Source organism: Mus caroli, unplaced genomic scaffold, assembly GCF_978045245.1.
Source record: "Mus caroli unplaced genomic scaffold, Mus_caroli_1 scaffold_13, whole genome shotgun sequence".
NCBI lineage: Eukaryota > Metazoa > Chordata > Mammalia > Rodentia > Muridae > Mus > Mus caroli.
Genome location: NW_028227268.1, coordinates 21,908,033 through 21,926,838, shown reverse-complemented (window position 1 = coordinate 21,926,838; position 18,806 = coordinate 21,908,033). Strand labels below are relative to the sequence as shown.

General features: G+C 52.3%; 1 protein-coding gene across 1 annotated transcript; it reads right to left on the bottom strand.

Annotated features, from left to right (window-relative positions):
* Positions 1–1,526: 1,526 nt before the first annotated feature.
* On the bottom strand, positions 1,527–8,299 carry LOC110304137 (keratin, type I cytoskeletal 42). Its single transcript, XM_021175374.2, has 8 exons — positions 7,838–8,299; positions 5,652–5,734; positions 5,387–5,543; positions 4,069–4,230; positions 3,397–3,522; positions 2,945–3,165; positions 1,758–1,807; positions 1,527–1,624 (listed from the first exon to the last, which is right to left on the bottom strand). Exons 1-8 carry the CDS (start codon positions 8,297–8,299, stop codon positions 1,527–1,529), a joined length of 1,359 nt encoding a protein of 452 aa, XP_021031033.1.
* Between the last annotated feature and the right edge of the window lie 10,507 nt (positions 8,300–18,806).

Here is an 18,806-nt window from a genome sequence, read left to right as displayed (position 1 = left end):
CCAAGTACACATCCTGACTTGAGAACTAGGTCTATACCCGCCAGGCCCACCACACAACACAGAAACTACCTCAAGCCTCCAATTGCCAACCCGGGCAGGAAATCAGAGCTTAGCAAAGAATGCGATGTCCAAACAGGCCCAGTTCACTCAAGCCGTGGGCTGGCATAGCACATCCTTTTGCTCGTCACTAGCTGCAACACCCCTGACCCAGGAATCACCCCTCTGAGCAGTCCCAACACCCAGGCACACATCCTGGGATGAGGCCCATTCTTGCCAGTTTTCTGAAACTGTCCCCATCCCTGAGTCCCTTAGGAAGCCCAGACTTCCCTTCTAGATTTTTCTCTACTTCCTTCCTACAGTACAGCTTCCAGGACCAGGTGGGCAGATAGGAGCTCAGCTAAAGTTCAGGGGGAAACAGAGCTATGTATAGGAGACTCCCTTATGAAAGGGAGTCTGTAGGGACCATGAATGAGTTGTTTCCTTTCACGTTCCTTACCCTCTTCTGTATCCTGATAGACCTAAGAGGATAGAACAGCTCAAATCCCAACCAGAGGGAAGAAAAAAAAGATATCGCTTAACACTCTTACCCCACCCCATTCATGCCAGGTTCCCCAAGACAAAGACCACAGCATGATTCCCCAGGGTGGGCCACAGGCCCCACCCCCTAGCTCCACCTAGCCCCACCCACTATCCTAAGCCCAGCCCTCAGTCCCAGGGTCCTGGGAGGCCTGCTGGGCGGAATGAGGTCTTGTTTCAGACTGCCAATGGGTTCCTCCTCCCAGACAGGTCTAGACAGCCCCCATCGGCAGCTGGGAGAGGTTTCCCCAATAGCCCAGGAGCTGCCAAGCCACCAAAGCAAACAGGACGCCCCCCACACTCACAAACACCGCCGCCGCCCCACCCCACACACACCCCCAGGGTGCCAGGTAGAGCCGGTCTGGCTTCTTGGGTTGAGACTACCAGGCTGCCACCCCCTCATCCATCAAGGTCCTCGACCACTCCAAGAAAGTTAGTTGCCTTTCCCAGTCAGACCCCTGTCCCTTTGTTTTAATACAGGTGTTCTCTAACAGGTGTGGTACCCAGAAAGCCTGCAGGCCCTCCCAGGGACCAGCAAGCAGGAGCCAGCTCCAGAGGCAAATTCTTAGAAAACAGGATGCTCCCCACCTCCACCCTCAATCCTTCCATCTCCTCCCATCTTAACTTCCAAAACAACCCAAGCCTGCATGGAGTGGGCAGAACAAGCAGGCAGGTGACAAGCGATACCAGACGCTTAGGTGAACCCTCCCCAGCTGCTGAGCACACGCTGCCTGAGCCAATGACCAGACAAATGATGAATTCAAGGATCAGACTTCTTCAAAGCTTTATTAGCAATTTCTGGGGTCAACCCAAAGGGCCTCTCTGTAAGGGGCAGCACAAAGCAAACACAGAAGGCAACAGCTAGCTCATGGGAGTTCAGGCTTGGCAGTAGATGCAGGGAGCTGCAGCCTAAGGTCCTGGGCCTGGGCTATCATATGCAGACGGGGACCTCAGTGGGTGGAGCGGTGCACCTGCTCTCTGGAGGAGACCACCTTACCATCCTGGACTTCCTCCACAATGGTGCGCACCTGGCGGCTGGTCACCATACCTACAGATGACAAAGGAGGGGTCACAGGGAGGGTCAGGCAGGAGCCCCTCCCCCCAGACCAACCCACCAGCTAGGCTGTAGCACTGCTAATCTCCCCCCATGTCCCATACGCAGGACAGGATTAGACTCTTACCTTCTCGGGAGGGCTGCGAAGCCAGGGATGAGGAGTATTGAGTAGCCAGGCTGCAGGGAGAAGAGGACCTGTCAGCCCAGAGGTGTCACAAGCAAGGAGACCCTGGGAGCACCTCTGGGAAGGATAAACAGCTGAAGAGGCCCCAAAAGAGTAAGAGAGATCCCACAAATTGTGAAATCACAGCTAGGAGTTCACAGAGAACAGCACAAACCAAGCATCAAATCCCATAGGCTCCTCGAAACAGGAAGGAAAAAAAGAAATAGCCAAGGGCATTTGTGCCTGTGTTGTGGGCTACTAAAGCATGATTTACAAGGAGACACTGCACAAGTGGATTTTCCATATCCTGAAGGGCCCAATAAGACTCCTTTCTTTAAAGCAAGAGACACTGGTTTGACTATAGACAAAATTCACCATTATTGGAAAGCAAAATCTAGAATTGTGGCTAAGCATGGAGACCCCAGGACACCCTTGGCTTCCCATGGAGACCCCAGGACACTCTTGGCTCCCCATGGACTTTTTTAAGCATTTCCAATTCCAAATCAAAGTATCATTTGTCCTGCACCTTGCCTTGACCTGGCTAATGATGTCACTGGTCACACTAGATCAGTCATCCAAACCAGAAACCCAGGGTCATTGTTACCCACTCCTTTGCATAGTCCCTCGGCATTTATTGCATAGCAACTGTGAGCCATGTGCTTTCTTGCTCTCTCTCTCTCTCTCTCTCTCTCTCTCTCTCTCTCTCTCATATGCACGCCCACACACACACGCACTCGAACACACACAGACATGGGCATCCCATCCTGCTGTTTTTAGGAAGACCTCTCTTCTGTCTACACAACACCACCCCTGGCACTGGAGATTCTGTTAGCTGGCCAGATTCCCTGTTCCACAGCCTCCTCTGCCCACCCACTTCCACACTGGCCCGTGTTTCCCTCCATAGCCAAAGCAAATATTCCCCAAAGATCTAGATGACCATCTCTCTGCCTCATGTCACTCCATGGCTCCCCACGGCCCACAAGATCTAGTCTATGTGCTTCAGATGGTACCCATGACAATCTTCACGGTCAGACCCACGCCTTTTCCATCCGTTTCACCCCTGCACACCTCCACATTCACATCGAACTGGTGACATTCCTTGGACAAGGTAGTACCCAGCCCAGCCTGGTAGGTGCCTAGACCCCACTCACTGGGCGTCCTCGCCCTCCAACAGACGGCGGTAGGTGGCGATCTCCTGCTCCAGTCGGGTCTTCACATCCAGCAGCACCTGGTACTCATGATTCTGCCTTTCCATGTCACAACGCAGCTCACACAGCTGCTGTTCCACACTGCTAATGAGGCCCTGCAGCTGCGCCAGCTGGGCCCCATAGCGCGCCTCTGTCTCTGCCAGGCTGTTCTCCAGTGATGCTTTCTGTGGCCCAAGGGACAGGTTGACCGTGAGACAAGAGTGGAACCCTTCCCCAAAGATGACACCCACCTGGGAGGGAGCGTGGTCCCATCTGTGTGACTTAAATGAACTGGGGCAGAGAGAGACTAATGGGGTGGGCTAAACAGGTTGCTTCTGGTCATCCAAGTAGGGGTTCTGTGTGGCAGGGCTCAACAGAAGTGACAAGCACCAGGCAGGACAGGGACAGTGACCCACCATGCTGAGCTGAGACTGCAGCTCAATCTCCAGGTTCTGCACAGAGCGGCGGAGCTCCGTGATCTCTGTCCGGCTGCTCTGCAGGGCCTCCGTGTTGGTGGCCACTTCTCGGTTCAGCTCCTCCGTCTGGAAGGCAGGGTGAACATAGAGACTAAAGGAGGCTTTCAGGGGGAACAGAGGATGAGAGCTGTCCCTAAGCCCTATCCTTCCAGAACTACCCCTCCCTGGCCTCAGAGGAGTTCATAAGCACCTGTAACCAGAGCCCCTCTCTGCCCACAAGGAACACATGCAATGTATCTAGAACCTGCAAGGGACACTTGCCGAACTACAGCACCTCAAAGCAGGCACCAGAGATTATTGGTGTGCTAGTGACTGCCCCCAGGCCCCACCAATGTTCATCCAGTAGGTGTTTATCCAAAGCACCGCTACATATCCAAACACATGCAGTGAACAGCTGTGATAGGTGGAGCCTGAGCCAGGTTGGGTGGCCTGGATCAGTTCCGCAGGCCACAGCCATAGCCACAAGGGAAAGCCTTGAGTGTCTGAGCTTCTCCAGGCCTCACAGTTACCTTAAAGCCTGAGTACAGCTCTGAGTGGTTTCCAATGTTTTCCATGCCGGCAGATAGCATCCACAACCACACGTGAGCACACTTGCCGCACACGGCCACCCACCTTGGTGAAGAACCATTCCTCGGCATCCTTGCGGTTCTTCTCCGCCATCTTCTCATACTGATCCCGCATCTCGTTCAGGATGCGGCTCAGGTCCACACCGGGGGCAGCGTCCATCTCCACGCTGACGTCCCCGCCCACCTGGCCACGAAGGGCATTCATTTCCTGGGCAGAGAGGACAGACAGCAGGAGGTCACCCAAAGCCATTCTGGGAAAAGACCCTGGATCTCAGGGAAGCAGGTAGACAGCCAGGCCAGCAACTCCCGGGTGAAGCTGCCACACGGAGGACAGGCCCTGTACTCCTCCGGCTGTGGATTCCATCAGTTTCCCCTAACAAACACTCTAACACAAGCACACCTAGCACCTACATTCGAATTTGTGTGAAATGAGAGGAAGATTCCGGTGAGGGGGAAGGGAAGAAAAGGCAACCTCACCCTACTTTCTGACCCCTAGCCTTGTCCCTTAGCCATCAACCCAAGAGCGTAAGCATGGGTGAGACACCCTGTGGTGGCATCTGTCCAAGCCAGACTGTATTAAGCAATGCTGGTCTGGTGGGAAGGGACAGTTCTGCACTCAGCCGCAAAGTTAAGGGAATCGCTGTCTGGGTGTCCTGCACCTGGGAGTCAAGCTCCCCCAGTCCAGGACAGGCAGTGCTGAGCTGGGAAGGAAGCCACAAAGGCACAGTGCCTGAGTCCCAAGTGGGGTCTTAGACCTCCATCCTTGGACTGCACTCTGGGGACATAAAATTCAGAAGTCTCTAGAAAAGGGAGTCAGGGGGGGTGGGGAGTTGTGGAGAGATGGAGTCAGACCCTCGTGTGGATGGATACAAGTCAGACAGGACAGGCACGAGGTCAAGTCACTGTGCAGCGCTAGGTATGTCTCTAACACTCTCTGAGCCTCTGTTTCTTTGCTTCCAGAGGAGAAGGGCAAGAGCCGTGTTGTCAGTATCAGTGGAAGTAACTGTAGTGGATCAGTTGTAAGGTTGAGCAAACGCGCCTTGTTATAATTAATTATAATAATTAGTACTGCGTGTTAGCCTGATTCACTCATTAGTGAGCTAACTGTTCCTGCACGATCAGCCAAGCCTGCAGGGATGAGCGGAAGGAAGTCTCTGGAGGATCACCCCCCACATCCCCTGCCCCCTCCCAACTACCCTTTGCACCCCCCCCCCAAACTTCACTCAAGGTTCACTGAGGGTCAGCACCAGGCCAGGAATGCACTGGTGATGAGGGCTGGACCTAGTACACAGACTCAACCTGCAGAAGTTCTGTGGACCCAGCTCCACAGCGGGCTTCTCAAATGTCTCCTATGCTGGCCTCACCTCCTCATGGTTCTTCCTCAGATAGGCCAGCTCCTCCTTCAGGCTCTCGATCTGCATCTCCAGGTCGGCTCTGGCCAGGGTCAGCTCATCGAGCACCCTGCGCAGGCCATTGATGTCGGCCTCCACGCTCATGCGCAGGTTCAGCTCTGTCTCATACCTGCAGGGTTGGAGGTAGGGGGCATGGTCCACACACCGTGCTTGTGCTGTGTGCAGAGTGGGAACCCACCACCAGCTCCCTGGGGGCAGCCCATAGGCACAGACTCACTTGGTGCGGAAGTCATCGGCCGCCAGGCGAGCGTTGTCGATCTGCAGCACGATGCTGGCGTTGTCGATGGTGGCTGCCAGGATCTGTGGATGATGGTGAACTCCATGAGCAAGTACCCACCACAGAGCCCCAGAAGGCTCTGCTGTACCTTGCTATTGCATGCAGCCTTGCATAGGAGGGGTGATGAATGTCTCTTTGGTGTCATCCTCTGAACACCCAGCAGTGGTTTCAGCAACTGCCAAGACCCCCCAAGGACTCACAGAGTAATGGGACATAACACGGTGACATAGAGAAACAGGCATCTATCTGTCATCATGGGGTCTAAGCTGCCTGGGCCTTATTCCCAACTAAATTCACCTCCAGGCTCACCCCTACCTGCTCTAGAAAGCCCTGCCAACTCCCCCCACCATGTCACTGTGTCTCCCTGCCCCCCTCATCTCCCCACTGTCTCCCTCATAGCCCATATCCATCTCTGGGACAATCTTATCTCAGTTTCCACTACATTTTGTGTTAGTTGCTCCCCCACTGGACTCAGAACAACATGGAAATGGATCGAGACCATACCTGTCTGGTTCTCTTTGGACTCCCCAGGCCTGGGCACAGCGCCTGGCCCACAGTCAGCCCCCAGGGTGTATTTGTCTAATTATGTGACTAATTAATTGATTGATGAGGTTATGACCAGGCCCCTTCTCAAAGCCAGGGCAGAGCCCAAGAAGAGACAGGAAGTCCATAATTGTTGGAAATGCCCAAGGCTGGGCCCAAACAAGAGTGTTAATGGGGTTGGGGGAAGGGAGGAGTGCTCACCCCATAGCAGGAGCTGGGTGGAAATTATTATGGTTTCAGGCTGATCCAGGAGGAAGATGTTCCATAGACATGGGAACCATCGTATGTCTAGGGCCACCTCAGCCCTCTCCAAGACCCTACTCCATGCCCTAATTTCCATGCAGTGACTTGGTCATGCATGCTGAACCTAGGGGTCAAGTTTCTTCCCTTCTTCTGCCTCACCATCTGTAGCCTGCAGAGACCTGGACATTTCTGTGTCCCCAGGTACCTGATATGCAGTGTGCCCAGGAAGCCTAGCCAGAATACTGAGGTCAGGGAATGGGAATCCAGGGAAGGGGGTGGACTTGGCTCTGAGGATGATGGCAAAGTGTTGGCTAACCCCAAAATGCCGAGCACTGACTCACCAGGATTCCCCTGGGTTCCCCGCTGCCCCAACAAAACCTGGTATCTGATCTGGCACAGCCAGGATCTCTGCTTCCAAAGGAGATTGCAGGAATCCCCTGACGCCAGGTGGAGGACCCAGGCAGGAGCAGACAAAGCCCCTCACCAGACCGCCGTAGGGCTGGCTCTCTACCCCAGAGCCTGGGTCAGCCTCACAGCTGCCTGGGACCAGTCTGTGGCTAGTCTGTCTCTCAGTGATCTTCAACCTCTGCTTTCCATAGGGCTCAGTGCCCAGACCATCCCAGAGCAGGTTTGTGCTAAGACCTGAGTGGCCACATTTACAGATGCCAAAATCATTTTCTTAGAGATCAAGAAAGTATGTAAGGGGCAGAGAGAGGGTCCACCTCGGTCAAGCTAGCTTCCAGTCTGAGTTGAAAACCGGACCCCCAAAGAGCCATCATAGAGAGAGAGAAACCCACAACTAACACACCCTGAGAACACACAGACTCTGAAGTCAGCGCAAGAAACAGGGCATAGACTGAACATTAAAGTGTTGAAGGATTACCAAGATTCTGGATAAAAGACAGGTGCCATCCATCAAGGATGCTGACCTGGAGAAGGGTGAGGCTACAGGAGAGTAGCCCCAGAGAAAAGAAGATGACCACACCTAGCCTAATGTTGCAGTATCCATGCCAGATACTGTCCACCTCCCAGTCCCTTTATCAGGCTATTCTCTACAGTTGCGATGCCCACAACTGCTTTCAATGTCCTGAAGCTATCCCATCCTTCCTCTATCACCCACCCCAGATAAGTTCCATGAGAAGAGACAAATTCTCCTCAATCTTCTTGGAGAGTTCCCAAAGACCACACAACCCAGGATACCCCTAGAGACACAGGGTTATTCCAGAGATGTGAAAGAAGGAGGGGTGAATGGCCAAATGGTGGAAGTCTATGATGGGGAGGTCTTCCGCTCTGAGGATGGACCACGGGCAGACAGCAGGAGGGAGGTAAGAGGCTCCCACCTTGTTCCGCAGGTCCTCTATGGTCTTGAAGTAGGGGCTGTAGTCACGAGCCGGTCCGGGGCCCTGCTTCTTGTACCACTCACGGATCTTCATTTCCAGGTCAGCGTTGGCCTCCTCCAGGGCACGCACCCTGTCTAAGTAGGTGGCCAGCCGGTCATTGAGGTTCTGCATGGTCTCCTTCTCGCTGCCCCCTAGGAGGGCATCCGACACACCAAAACTGGAGCCGAAGCCCCCACCCAGGCTGCAAGTGTAACCACCACCATAGCCGCCTCCTAAGCCTGCTGAGAAGCGGGAGGATGTGACCGACATATTGCCACAGCTTCCACCTCCCAAGAGGCTGGGAGCCCGGCAGGCACCCCCAACACGGACAGAGGACATCCGGGAGAATCCCATGCCAGGAGCACAAAGGCCCTTAACGGAGCCAGAAGTTGAAAACTGGCGGATGCTGGTAGTGGAAGCCATGTTATCCTCAGGTCAAGCAACAGGGTCTGGACTAGATGGAGACCCTGGGCTACCCTTTATAGCCAGGCTGAAGGGAGCCTGAGCCTCTGTTCCTTGAAGTCCAAGCCAAAACCCCAACCTTGTAATTTGTCTCTGTTACAGCCAGCCACCGGGCCTGAGGCTTGGGCTGGACCTGTGTAATTCATCCCTGTATCCTGAGGCCCCCTCCTGTGTCTGCCCAGCCTGAGCATGGATGACCTCTTAGTGGTCCATTGTTCTGTTCCAAAACAAAGGTGGTATTGGAGCTGTAGCCCCAGGCTAGGGTGATCTTCCATCTTTAACCACAATTAGGCAGCTGAGCTCATTCTTGGGGGGGAGTCCGAAGAATCTAGCCCAGGAACAGGGAAGGGCCTCAAACAAGGCTCCACAGGCCCAGGAACCAGGAAGGCGATCTGGTCCCTCCTGACATTCCAGGGTCTCAGGGAGAAAGACGTGGCTATTTGCCCCATACGTGATAGTCTTGGTAGGGCCCCTCAGTCTAAGTTGGGGTAGCCTCAGCTCTCTTGGAACTATTCCAAGCTTTCAAGGTAAGACATAGCCTCAGACTTGAGGGTCCCTGACTAAGAAAGAAGAAATATGGCCATTGGCAAAAGGGAGCTCTAGGTTTTCAAGAAGTCAATGAGCGTGTATCTGTTTCTTCATCTCTTAAAGGAAATTGGGGTAGACAAGATGGCTCAGCAGGTAGAGCACTTTCTGTATGAGATTGGTGACTTGAGTTCAGTCCCCAGGACTCACGGTAAAGGCAGGAAGGACTGACTCCACAAAATTGTCTTTCTGACCTCCACACACACAGCATGGCATGCTGCTCGCTCTCTCTCTCTCTCTCTCTCTCTCTAATAATAATAATAATAAAGGAGAAACCCACTGATATCTCCCAAGGGTTTTTTGACTCAGGCAAAGCTGTGACGAGATGGAAAGAGGGTGTGGAGGATGGAGACGGAGCCTGAGACCAGAGAAAAAGTGTGGCCCCTGCTCACTTGCCCCACAACTGAGGAAAGCCTACCCAGAGGGTTCCCAGAGACAGCACCAGGGGAGGGCAAGCCACAGAAAAGCAGGACTATAACCAGGGTTACCCTGAGTAGGAGTCAGGCCCCATGGAAGAGCCACATCCCAGTCCTGGGAGTCAGCAGGCACCCTGCAGGGGAGCGGTGAGATCCCACAGCCTGGCAGCAGCTCCACCCAGCAAGGAGATTAGCTGCCTAATCTCTGCGGCGCTAATGATTTAGGTGCTGCCAGGACACTGGCGTCTGAGCAGAGCCTGTCTGAATGTGGAGCCTCCAGGGGTGGCCAGGGCCCGGGGCCCAGGCAGAGATGGGAGACACACGGGTGGCCTGGGATCCTTGCCCACACTCAGGGACAGGGAGGGAGGGAGCTGGGTTTCCCAGATAGCCCAGAACTCCTGGAAAGACCCTGGATTGAAGGGGGTGGCTCTCACGGGAAGGGGTGGCTCTCACGGGAAGATGCCCCTCACCTGAGGCACCAGAGTAAGAACTGTAAGAACTATCTGAGAAAGAAGGAGAAGGCACTGGCTTCAACCCGTTTCCACCTGGCCTGTGAAGGCTATTGATAAGGAAGACTCAGAGCCAACATGAAAGAGAAATGCCCAGTCGCCACCACAAGGTTAGATATCAAGAAGGACTTCCTGCCAATCTAGACTGTCTTGGGGTTGAAAAGGAAGCCGGCAGAACCTGCATTCACCTGAGTGGGCCAGGAACAAGTTCTAGGGAAAGGCCAGCTATGGAGGCCACCCACACTCCACATAGTGCCAGAGCCTCACTCCCAAGAACCCCCTCTCCTTAGGAGCTGGCCATCTCCCTGTACTGGCTGCTCTCTGGATCGCCCATCAGACCACTCCCTGCAGCCCCTCCCCCAGTCTCCCTGCTCCTCTGCTCCCCTCAGCTGTGGGTCAGTGGGTGGGAGGTCACCCTATCCCTCTGACCTGGACTCCAGCCCCAAGCCCACCCTGCCTTCAGCTTCCTCAAATCCTGGCTAGCATCACCATCTTTCCACATTCCCTCAAAGATCTTGGGGGGGGGAAGATGTCCAGTTTCTGCCTCTGGTGACCCCAGGCTTCAGCTTCCAGGGCCCCAGAAATGCTGAGTCAGCTAGGCCTCTGTTTACCTCCAAAAGTCCCAGCCAATATCTCATCACCACCATACCAACTGCCAACTGGACCCATGGCGTCCCTTATTCCTAACAACAAACTTCAGGCCACTCTTCTCTAGGCTGCCATGTCTGTTTCTTGGTTTCTGTTCTAACTCCCCAGCCCAGAGAGGCCTCACACAATGAAGGACTGGCTAGCTAGCCTTCCCTACCCAACTAAAGGGCAAAATCTAGACAGCTCCAGCCAGTGTGGAACACCAGACTGTGAGGAGCTGAGGCAGGAAAGAAACAACGTCATGGCCTGCCCTAGGCTGCAGGGTGAGCAAGGCCAGTCTGGGCGACTTATTGAGACTGTCTCAAAATGACATATAAAAAAGCAGGAGGCTAGAAAGATGGCTCCATGGGTAAAGGCACTTACCACCAAGCATAACGGCCTGGGTTCAGGTCTGAGGACCCACAAGGTAGGAGAGAGATGGCTTCTACTAGTGATCCTCTGACCTCCAGGGTCTGGGGCAGGCTTGAAACACACGCACACACACTCACATTCACACACATATACACATACACACAGTCACATTCACACACACACATACACACATATACACTCACACATACATTCACACACACCCACAAATACATATACTCACACACTTACACACAGCCACATTCACACACACACACACACTCACACATACATACACTCTCACACACATACACTCACACACACTAAAACTCACACACTCACACATACATTCACACATACATATACTCACACACACTCATACACTCACACACAGAGTATGTCTTTGTTGTTTTAGGGGGGGTTGGTTTTAGATTTTGCCTTTGTTTCTTGTTTCTGTGTGTAGGTCGTTTGGCTTGGGTTTGGGTTGTTGTTGTTGTCGTTGTCTTTGTTTTGTTTTGCTCCACTTGGCTTTGTTTGTTGAGACAGGGCTTCTCTGTGTAGCCCTAGCTGTCCTATAACTCACTACGTAGATCAGGCTGGCCTCAAACTCACATAGATCCCCCTGCCTCTGCCTCCCAAGTGCTGAAATTTAAAGGCTTGTACAGCATAGATGGAAGTTTTAAGAAATAAAAGACTAGAGAGATGGCTCAGTGGTTTAAAAAACTTGTTGCTTTTGCAGAGGATCCAAGTTCAATTCCCAGCACCTACACAATGGTTCAGACCATCTGCAACCCCAGTTCCAGGGGATCCAATCCCTCTTTGACCTCTGCAGGACACAGTCCAGCCACAGACACGATACACAGACATATAATCAAGGATAACAGTCACACACATATAATTTTTAAAAAAACTAAAAATTAAAAAATAAAATAAAAACTGGGGTGGTGGTGGCAATGGGGGGGGGGGGGCGAGCAGAGGCAGGTGGAACTCTGTGAGTTCAAGACCAGCCTGCTCTACAAAGCAAGTTCCAGGACAGCCAAAGCTACACAAAGAAACCCTGTCTCAAAAAAATCCAAAATAAAAAAATAAAATAAAGGAAAATTCAGTGGGATTCAGCATGTGGCTCAGAGGAACAGTAATTGTCTGGCACGTATCAGGGCCTAGGTCCTGTCCACATGGAGAAACAAAGACACAGCACAAGATGGCTCTGGGTCCCAAGAAGTTCTCCACAGCCCTCTGCAATGAGTGGCCATCCCTGGCCAGGGGTGAGAAGACCCGGGCCTTCTTCCTCCCATCCTCACAACACCATGGGGAAACTGAGGTAGCCAAAGAACACCAGTCAAGTCAACCTGGCGATAGCATCAGCAGCTCCGCTTGCCCTGCTAGGGCAGGAGGCCTGGGCCCGTCCAGACATCTGAGGGCCATAGAAGCCCTGTGGCCCAGCAATCGAGCAAGTCTCCTGCCTGGGCCTGCCCTCCGCCCCAACAGGGAGAGGCCCCTGCTACCCCCGCAGCTGTCAACACTGAAAGCAGGAGAGGAGATGAAGTCCAAGGGTTCCTTCACACTAGAACAGTGATCGTTGGATCAAAGCCCAGGTGGAAACAGAGGCAAGAGGAAGTCCTGTGGGGAAATGGGGGTGGTGGTGGGGAACCTCTGGATGTTCTCCAGAACCCTGTGGGCTAACTCCAAGCTGGACCACCCCACAAGACTCCCAGACTCATTCCAAAGATTGCCCAAAAGCCAACAGGCTCCAGAGTGAACTGTAGCCAGGCCTGTCTCAGACCTGAGCCGAACAGAAGTCCAGGGAAACCAGGCTCCTTACACTGGGTCTGTTCACCTTCACTTCATTAGTGGGGGAGCTCTGGCTATAGCTAGCACTTAACAAATGCGCACTGACGTTGGCACAAGTCATGTCACATCTGCCCCATTGCTCAGCTCCTGTGAGCCCCAAGGTTGGTTTTTGGAATGAGGCCTATCTTAAATCAGATCAGTAAGGAGTAGGTAGTGCATATAGAATTGTTAGGGTGACTGGGGGGGTGTGTCTTCCTAACAGAGGATAAAGGTTAGAATTGAGTGATTGAAAATATAAAAAGGTTCCATCTGGTTTGTCTCCTACAGGAACCTTGACTTGGAAGATGAGAAAAACACTCCAAAAGCCATCACTTTACTCGCAGGCCCTTGTACTAGCACCCCCTGCTCTGTCCATGCAACCCAGACACTGAGACCCTGTCACCAGGAGGCACCTTGCCAGGGGTCAGATGAGCAGGGCCAGCCAGGCGCGTACAGGTTCCCCACCCTCACCCACCCCAGGCCAAGCATCCCTTAGAATATACATCCTTCCAGCCAGCCAGCCACACCTGCCAGCCCTGCCCTCAAGTGGAATCCTCCTCTTCCTCCGTTCTGTTTCCCGGCTCTGCACTGAGGCCCAGCCCCACCCAGATCCACCCACTAATGATTTGTCTCCTGCTCCAGAGGCAACCGCACCCTCCACCTCCTTAGGGCCCACAACGCCCCATTGCCACGTGTCTCTTCCCAGTACGGAGAGGCAGGGATGCCTAATACCCTAATGACTCTGACCTCTCCAGAGACACTGGGGGATCCCTCTGGGGGCCGGGGATAGCCAACTCTGTCCCACCCCATTACCATCTCCCTCTAACCAGTTTCCAGGTATTACACTGGGTGGTGCAAATTAACCCAGAAGACCCAGGACCCCATATGTTTTATTATTTTTTGAGATTATATTATAATTAGATCATTTTCCCTTTCCTGCCTCCAAATTCCCCCATTTATCCCTCTTTCTTCTTTTAAATTCAGAATCTACTTTTCATTAATTATTGTTGCGCGTGTGTGTATGTGTGTGTGTGTGTGTGTGTATTTTTTTTCCTAAGCACATAAGTACAACTGATTTGGTCTGTATAACATTACCTGTGCATATGTTTTTAGGGTTGACCATTTGGTATTGGATAACCAATCGGTGTGCTCTTCCACGGGAAGACTATGCCTCCCACTCTCAACATTCATCAGTTGCCTGTAACTATAGTTCTTTGTGAAGGACTGAGGCTTCTTAGCCTCCCTGCACGCCCTCCCCCCCCCCAGCTCCCCATCAAAATCAGCATCTCTATTGTTCCACTCCTACTTAGGCAGCAACATACGTGAGCAATGTTTCTGGGTGCAGCTTCTGGAATTCCTAGGAATCACAATCAAGCAAGCTCGGTGTTTCTCTGGCTCTTACAGTTTTCTCTGTCCCCTCTTCCACAATGTTCCCTGAGCCTTAGGTAGGCAAGTTACGTTGTAGATGTGTTCTTTGGGACTGCACCCCACAACTCTACGTTTTAATTGATTATGGTGACTGTAATGGTCTCCCTCTGTTGCAAAGAGAAGTTTCCTTGATGGTGGACGAGCTGGTTTCCTCTTTGGCCTCACGGTCAGGTTTCATCCAGGGCTGGTGTGTCGGGTGCTTCTGCCCAAGCTCAGGGTAGCAGCCATTGGTCCACTGCCGACTCCCCAGCCCTCCTCACTATGGCTCACCAGCCTTACTGACAGGGGAAGCAGGCAAGGAGAGCTAGGATGACACAAAGGACCCAGGAAGGGAACTATAGGAAGACCTGGGAATGGATGACAGAGAACCAGGGAAGACCGATCAGGAAAACCACAGGATAGGCAATTTGTAAACCTTGGTGGCGCTGGCATGAGGGGTATGGAGATGGATAAGGGAGAAAGCCATCCTGTCTAACTTAGGCTGGTGTGTTCAACAGTGGAGGTCAAGCCGGGCAGTGGTGGCACACGCCTTTAATCTCAGCACTTGGGAAGCAGAGGCAGCAGGATTTCTGAGTTCGAGGCCAGCCTGGTCTACAGAGTGAGTTCCAAGACAGCCAGGACTACACAGAGAAACCCTGTCTTGAAAAAAAAAAAAAAAAACAGTGGAGGTCAGCAAGCAGCCATATGCCAAAAGCTCTGCTGGTGGTGACCTGCGAACTGAATAGATACAGACAGTGAGAGCCCAAAGCGAGACTTCAGCCAGCACCCATCTGCTGCCCTCATCATGTACAGCTTCAGAGAAGGAGCAAGCGAGAAAGCCCAACGTGCCACAGAAAACATACTTGGGCTTTGGCCAGTCTCCAAAAGAAAACGTAGAAAAAGAGATAGCACTCAGAGCTGCCTAGCCACGGCCTCGCAAGCCATCGCCTTGTCCATTCCTCTAAAGATGGTGGCGAAGACAAGACATCCTTTTGCAGCCTCCTCGGCTCAGGTAACACGCTGCCTCCCTCACCTCCTCACCCCAGTCCTGCCCTTCAAGCCTTGAAGCCCAGCGGCCTTCCCCTGTTCTTCAGCCCAAAGCTTTGGGTCATCGGTGTGTCACAGGCAAGTGCTTTCTATAGCAAGGCTCTAAGGAGCAGCAGCTTCCTCATGCCCCCAAGACCAGATATCGCCTGACCTATAACCCTGAATACATTCAACATAGAATAGGCTCTGAACCCCAAGTTGGAGAACCTAATATCCAATCAGAGCTCAGTGTGGCCTCAGATAAGTGACTCTTTCCACTTTCATTCCTGTGCAGAACAAGAGGGCTAGGCTTGTCAGGCCCATCACCAGTGAGGACATGACGAACCTGTAAGGGTAGGCACACTACAGCCCTCAGTTGTCAGTGGCCCAAGAGCAATGAAAGGTAAGATCGGTGTCTGCAAACCCCAAGCATGTACCTGCCCTGACCCTGGGGACTTGGGAATCAATGCCTCATAAAGCAAATAGGACTCTGCAAATGGGACTCAAGCGTCATCACGAGGGTCCTGGAGTTGGGAGGCAGAGTCAGGCAGCGCAGATGCAGAAGCAGATGTCAGTGGTTCGGGAGACTTGGATAGAGCATCCCAGCAGCACGGTGCATCTGGAAAAGGCAAGGACCAGATTCTTCCGGGATCCCCAGAGAAAGACAGCCATCATGACACCGGGATGTGGGCTTCTATCTTCCAGTCATGAAAGGGTGTGTGTGTGTGTGTGTGTGTGTGTGTGTGTGTGTGTGTTTAAGACCCTGGGGTGATCATTTGTCTTAGCAACAAAAAGAAACTAATCCAGTCCCCTAACCCTTCTCACTTGTACTAGATTTCTCAAGGAGGTCTGTGGTCTGTTCCTCGTCTACACTGGCAATCCTTTGCAGCCAAAAGATGCTCTCTGGTCCCACCGCCTAGCTCAGTACCCTGCACGTGGTAAGCGCTCTGCCGGTGGTGACCTGTCAACTGGATAGATACAGACAGTGAGAGCCCAAGGTTAGACTTCAGTCAGCACCCATTCATCCCGTTCATTGTGTGGCAGACACTGGGCTGGGCTGGCTCAGAATGCAGTCCTGAGTCAGCCCAGCCCTGCCCTTCACGAGAGCCAGCCGTGAGCAAAAGACAGACAGGCATTTCATTTGAGTACAATAGCGCTGTGCCCTGACAAAGGTATGTGTGGACCAGCACCTTGGCAGGGTGAGGAAGGAGCCAGTCACTCACACGGAGGCACAGAGCAGTTTCAGAGGGAGGGACTGACTGGGAGGCTGGGTTCCAAAGCCAGGGCAGAAGCAACGAGCCAGGCAGAGGTGAAGACCTGCCAGGTGTGTTTGGGGAATACCTGAAGGCCGGAAGCTGGGTCAGCACCCTGGAATGACGCAACCAGAGTGCTGGCGAAAGGAGCCTGATGGTTAGATGCAGCTTGTCTTTCTATTGGCTAAGCATGAGCTCTGTGCTGGGTGCTGTCCCTGACACTGGAAATCGGGTGGTGACGTAAGAGCCCGCTTTTCTACCCTAATGGAGCAATCTGTCTGCTGGAAAGGTTGGGTAAGATCAACAAATCCGAGAACGTGTTCTCCGAGTCTAAGGAGGTCCCCATCTACAGCTAAGAGGAGCTGAGGAAGGAGCCAGCTATACACAAGGAAGATAATTCCAGATGTGCAGGCCCTTGGGCTGAGCGCCTCTTCAGAGAGCCTGAGGTTGTGGAGAGTGAGGCTGAGCCACCAGACAGAGACTGAAGCCCCTGATGCCCTAGAGCAGCAATTCTCAACTGTCCTAACATAGTGACCCTTTAATACCTCATGTTGTGGTGACCTCCAACCATAAAATTTTTTTTTGCTACTTCATAATTTTCCTTCTGTTATGAATCATAATGTATGTATTGGAAATGCAGGATATCTGATAGGTGACACACACACCAAAAGGGGGGGGTCATGACCCACAGGCTGCTCTAGAGCTTTCAGGGTGGTGTCTATGGGGTGTCAGGCCTGAGAACCAGGATCTACAATCCCCTGGGCCAGGCAAGGCAGAATCTGCTGATGGCTTCAGTTCACTTCTTCCACAGACGTCTACATGACAAAGTGCTTCCCTGCCTCGCTGGGATACAGGCTGCTTCCAGGGAGAGCTTTGTGGAGAGAGAGCTTCCTGGAACCCCTCTGGGGAATGTCTGGGCTTGCAGAACATGTGGGAAGTGACTGGAACGAAGGCTGAGAAGAAACCTGCAAGGAAGGGATACTGAGGAACTCAGATTGTATTCCGCATGGCTGTGCTTGGGTTTGTTCATTCATTTGTTCCCTAACTTGCTTGCTTGCTTAACCGAAGCTAGGGCCAGGTACATGCTAAGCATGGATTTCCCCTACTTAGCCATGTCCTCAACCTTTACCTACTCTTAATATGTCTACGTGTCTAGATGTTTTAAGAAAGGCAGGTTCTAAGCCGGGCGTGGTGGCGCACGCCTTTAGTCCCAGCACTCGGGAGGCAGAGGCAGGTGGATTTCTGAGTTCGAGGCCAGCCTGGTCTACAAAGTGAGTGCCAGGACAGCCAGGGCTACACAGAGAAACCCTGTCTCGAAAAAAAAAACCAAAAAAAAAAAAAAAAAAGAAAGGCAGGTTCTCATATAGCCCAGGCTGGCTTCAAACTTGCTATGTATAGAAGGGCAGCCTTGAACTTCTGATCCTCCTGCCTCCTTAGTGCTGAGATTTCAGGCACTGCCTTATATGGTGCTGGGAATCAAATTCAGAGCTTTGTCCAGGCTAGACAAGCACTCTACCCATTGGGATACAGCTCTAGACTGTTTAGATTTTAATTCCACAGAAGGAAACACTATCCATCTCTCAAGGCCTGTCTCCCAGGCAACAGTATCTCTGAAACAGCAGACTCTTTCCATCCACTCCTCCCTGCCAAGCATCTCTGGACTCCAATGTTTTTTGTTTACACAAAATGGCATAGTATACATCCCTGAACATATGGTGGTGTGAATTTTACAAACCCAATCTTAGGGGAAACTTTGGTAATGGGATCACTGGGCTAATGGGTAATGTTCTATTTTTGGTTGAGACAGTGTCCTGCTGTGTTGCCAAGGCTAGCCTTGAACTTCTGGGTTTACATAACCCACCTACCTCCAAGGAGTATAGACATTCACCTGGCTGGCAAATAATCTTTATCCTTTTTTCTCATTTTTTATTTATTTTTATTATTATGGATGGATGGATGCAAGTGCGCAAAATACATACTTATGCATGCATACATGTGTGTGCATGTGCCCAACGGGGCCAGAGGGTATCAGATCCCTGGAACTGGAGTTACTGATGGGTGTAAGCCACTCAGTCTGGATGATGGAAGCAATCGTGAGACCTCTGCAAGAGTGATGAGTGCTCTTAACCACAGAGCCATCTCTCCAGCCCTCCGGACTGTTTTGTTTTTGAGACATGGTATCACTGTGTGGTCCTGGCTTTCCTGGAACTCACATGTAGACCAGGCAATCCTGTAACTCACAGAGATCCACCTGCCTCTGCTTCCCAAGTGCCAGGATTAAAGGTACATGCCACCATACCCAATGACTGTTTTGTTGTTGTTGTTGTTGTTGTTTAAGACAAAGTCCCCTGTAGCCCAGACTGGCCTCAAACTTGCTATCTAGTGGCAGACTAGAAGATGTCTCTGAGCTTCTTTTTTTTTTTTTTTTTGATTTTTTTTTGATTTT